Consider the following 4,592-nt stretch of genomic DNA (forward strand, 5'->3'; position numbering starts at 1 on the left):
TATTTTAAGATTTTCTAACAGTATGAGTCATTTAAGATTTACAGGTCCACACCAAAATAGACACAGACATAAGTCAAGCTGAATCTGAACACTCACAAGTTCAGAAATAGACTTGTTAAGAAAACTTATGTTCTCTCTGTAGCATCTGTTATTATTTACTATACACTCTTGAGGGCTGATGAAAAGTATAACCACAATTGCATTTTGCAAGACAGTCACAATAAAATTATTAGAAGAAATATGGAGCACAGATATTTTAAGACAGTTTAATTTATTATTTTAGTATGTTTACAAAGAAAAGAACTTTGTTGGGTTAGCCTACTAGTTGGGACCTGAGAAGACCCATGTTCTGGAGGTTATTAAGGTATAAATCTTCCAAAATTGATCATTGGGCTTGGTGTCAGAGTGAGAACAAGTTATTTCTGAAAAATATATGTGAATGAGACTCATCCACAAGGTAATACAGTATGACTGATATTAACATGCTGTATCGCTTCACCATATATAATAATGTCACTACTGCTGTGTTTCTGCAACAAAATTAGATGGACAATTTGGGAACTAAGCCACATGTTTTTTGATAGAACCTTAAGGAAATAATGCAGTGTGTGTGTGTGTGTGTGTGCATGTGTGTGTGTACATGCGTGTTTTACATTAAACCAATTTTTTTGCCAGTGATTTCAATAGGAATGCTATACAGGATGACTAAAACTATCTTAGAAAGTCTTTACTAAACAAAAACAATGCATACTAAAAAACAAACTACATATTTTGTAAATTAAACAATAACATTTCAGAAACATCATATCAGTGTTTTTGTTATTTTAACCAAGTGAATGCCATGCAAATTTGATGCAAATGGGTAACAATTTTGCTAATCTTGTGGCTAGCTTGTGAGGATCATGTAGGAAATATTTATGGATTTTAAAGAGCCATCCTAAGTTTAATGTGAAATAATCTCTGCTATATTTTTTTCCTTAATGGTCAATTACTTCTTTTGCTATAGTGTCTTCTAATCTGTTTCATTTGTGTTAACTCACGTTTTCTATGCTTTAAGGGTCTTTCAAACATGACAGACGCTAAGACTCACCAGCTTGGAGCAGCCCTGTCTCTCATCCCTTTAATTTTCCTCATCTCTGGGGATGAAGCAGCTTCATTTCAGCGAAACCAGCTGCTTCAGAAGGAGCCAGACCTCAGATTGGAAAATGTGCAAAGGTTTCCCAGTCCTGAAATGATCAGGGCTTTGGAGTACATAGAAAAGCTCCGACAACAAGCTCACAAAGAAGAAAGCAGCCCAGACTATAATCCCTACCAAGGTGTCTCTGTTCCGCTTCAGCAAAAAGAAAACGGTGATGAAAGTCACTTGCCAGAAAGTTCAAGGGATTCCCTGAGTGAAGATGAGTGGATGAGGATAATACTCGAAGCTTTGCAACAGGCTGAAAATGAGCCTCAGTCTGCACCAAAAGAAAACAAGCCCTATGCCTTGAATTCAGAAAAGAATATTCCAGTGGACATGTCTGATGACTACGAGACTCAGCAGTGGCCAGAGAGAAAACTCAAGCACATGCGATTCCCTCCTTTGTATGAAGAGAATTCCAGGGACAACCCCTTTAAACGCACAAATGAAATAGTGGAGGAACAATACACTCCTCAAAGTCTTGCTACACTGGAATCTGTCTTCCAAGAGCTGGGGAAGCTGACAGGACCAAACAACCAAAAGCGTGAGAGGGTTGATGAGGAACAAAAGCTTTACACAGATGATGAAGATGATATCTACAAGGCCAATAATATTGCCTATGAAGATGTGGTTGGGGGAGAAGATTGGAACCCAGTAGAAGAGAAAATAGAGAGTCAAACCCAGGAAGAGGTAAGAGACAGCAAAGAGAATACAGAAAAAAGTGAACAAGTCAATGATGAAGTGAAGCGTTCGGGGCAGCTGGGCCTCCAGGATGAAGATCTCCGGAAAGAGAATAAAGACCAACTCTCAGATGATGTCTCCAAAGTAATTGCCTATCTGAAAAGGTTAGTGAATGCTGCAGGAAGTGGGAGGTCACAGAATGGGCCAAATGGAGAAAGAGCAATCAGGCTTTTTGAGAAACCACTTGATTCTCAGTCTATTTATCAGCTAATTGAAATCTCAAGGAATTTACAGATACCCCCTGAAGACTTAATTGACATGATCAAAACTGGAGAGAAGCCGAATGGATCAGTGGAACCAGAGCAGGAGCTTGAACTTCCTGTTGACCTAGATGACGTCTCAGAGGTTGACTTAGACCGTCCAGATCTGCTCCAAAATAAGATATTCTCCAAGAATGGCTACCCCAAGACAGCTGGTCGTGCTGTGACAGAGGCCTTACCAGATGGGCTCAGTGTTGAGGACATTTTAAATCTTTTAGGGATGGAGGGTGCAGCAAATCAAAAGCCTCCATATTTTCCCAGTCAGTATAACCGAGAGAGGGGTCTGCCGAGACTCCCCTATGGTCCTGGAAGATCTAGAGCAAACCAGCTTCCCAAAGGTGCCTGGATGCCAGAAGTTGAAAACAAACAAATGGCATATGAAAACCTGAGTGACAAGGATCAAGAATTAGGAGAGTACTTGGCCAGGATGCTAGTTAAATACCCTGAGATCATGAATTCAAACCAGGTGAAGCGAATTCCAAGTCAAGTCTCATCTGAAGATGACCTACAGGAAGAGGACCAAATCGAGCAGGCCATCAAAGAGCATTTGAATCAAGGCAGCTCTCAGGAGACTGACAAACTGGCCTCGGTAAGCAAAAGGCTGGCTGTGGGGCCCCTGAAGAATGAGGATACCCCAAACAGACAGTACTTGGATGAAGATCTGTTAATGAAAGTGCTGGAATATCTCAACCAAGAAAAGGCAGAAAAAGGAAGGGAGCATATTGCTAAGAGAGCAATGGAAAATATGTAAGCGGCTTTTGTCAATTGCCCTACTTTCCCTCCTCCCACCCCAAGCAAACCCAACATTTCTCTCTAGTGTGTTGACTTCTATCCTGTTAATGCTGTAATATCTTTACATGATGTACAGGAAGATGATTCCATTTCACTGGCGTGTCTGCTTCACTTACTCTGAGCTGTTCTCTTGTGTGTGGATATGTGTAAATGTTACGATTTCTGGATCAAAAATTAATCATATCCCTTATTCAAGAAAGTTATCTATGATAGTGTTTAACAGTGTGTCTAATGGCTGTGGCATTGTTGATGCTCACGTATGATTAAGAGTGTCCTATAATTCTCTTGAAAGTTTTTAATATTTATTGAATTATTTTGTTACTGTCTGTAGTGTTTTGTGGAGTACTGGAGCAAAAAAAAAATAAAGCATTATAAATATATAGTTTTATTTATAAGGCCTTTTCTATTGTGTGTTTAATTGTTGATTAATAAATGTTATTTCTGGACAACTGTGGATTATTTATTCTGGAAAACCAGAGACAATGACTGTGGAGCAAGCAGTATGGAGCCAAAAGGGAAAATCATTTCCTTCCACGGCCAATCCAGGTAAGAAATAATGAATTTTAAATATCTGATCATACTATATGCTTGTAGAATGCAACATCCTCTAGCAGCCCACTAACTTAATGCTTGCCTATGGTTTTTCTCATATATGTGATTTATAGAATAAGCCTTTTGGTGTCATATTTATACCTTTTACCCTTGATTTATATAAATAAAAGTATTTAAGTCTTCCATACTCATAACTAGCATTGAAAGAAAAAAGAGCTATGTACAAGGCAATCAGAAATGACCACAGACTTGGAAGCAACCTAACTGTTCTCAGGTCACCCTGGTTCCCAGAAGAAAGGCTCCTATCTCTTTCATATGATTTGAGAGGGGCAAAAGGACCCCCAAACTGATTGTCAAGTAAGTGGAGGGGTGCCGGCACAGTGGGGATACACCCGCTGCCCTCTTTCTTACTCTTGTGCTAGAGAGAATCCCGAGTAGGCTAGGCAGTGCATGATTGTTACAATGTGCATCACTTCAGAGGGGATGAGATCGGCATCCTAACCTTTCAACAGGGAATCAGCAACAGCAGCAGCAAGAAAATATGTAGAGCAACAAAACAACAATGGTCATAAAAAAACAAGGAAATAAATAACAGTTACTCTTTATTGAAGTTATTGTGCACTAGGCACTGTACTAAACACTTTAGTCACTGTTCCTCCTATAGTGTGTGCTCTATCACTGTCAAGGGTCTCTTATTAACCCCCTTTACATCATAAAAAGCAAAACTCAGAAAGATTAAGTAATTTTCCCAAAGTTACCCAGCATTATGAGTTGCCAAATCCTGTGTTCTTAACCACTACAATACATTACCTCTCTGGGAAGTGCCCTTTCAGCTGAGGGGTGGGACATTGGAGACAGGATGGTGAGAGGCTTATGCAGTCTCAGTATCGGTCACTTCTAAGGGACGGCACTTGTGTGTGTGTGTGTGTGTGTATGTGTGTGTGTGTGTGTGTCTGTGTGTCTGTGTGTCAGGGACGGGGAGGGGAAGCAATCCGTGAATGGTCAAAAGGCAATGAGAGTGCCTGAATACCTTGGGAAAAACACTGAATGCAGGTTTTCCTGCTTCATAA

General features: G+C 39.9%; 1 protein-coding gene across 1 annotated transcript; it reads left to right on the forward strand.

Annotated features, from left to right (window-relative positions):
- Positions 1-1,069: 1,069 nt before the first annotated feature.
- SCG2 (secretogranin II) lies at positions 1,070-2,929 on the forward strand. Its single transcript, XM_004427627.3, has one exon. The coding sequence runs from the start codon at positions 1,070-1,072 to the stop codon at positions 2,927-2,929; it is 1,860 nt and encodes a 619-aa protein (XP_004427684.1).
- The last annotated feature ends 1,663 nt before the right edge of the window (positions 2,930-4,592 follow it).

Source organism: Ceratotherium simum, chromosome 37 (genome assembly GCF_057802395.1).
Source record: "Ceratotherium simum simum isolate JZ-2026a chromosome 37, ASM5780239v1, whole genome shotgun sequence".
NCBI lineage: Eukaryota > Metazoa > Chordata > Mammalia > Perissodactyla > Rhinocerotidae > Ceratotherium > Ceratotherium simum.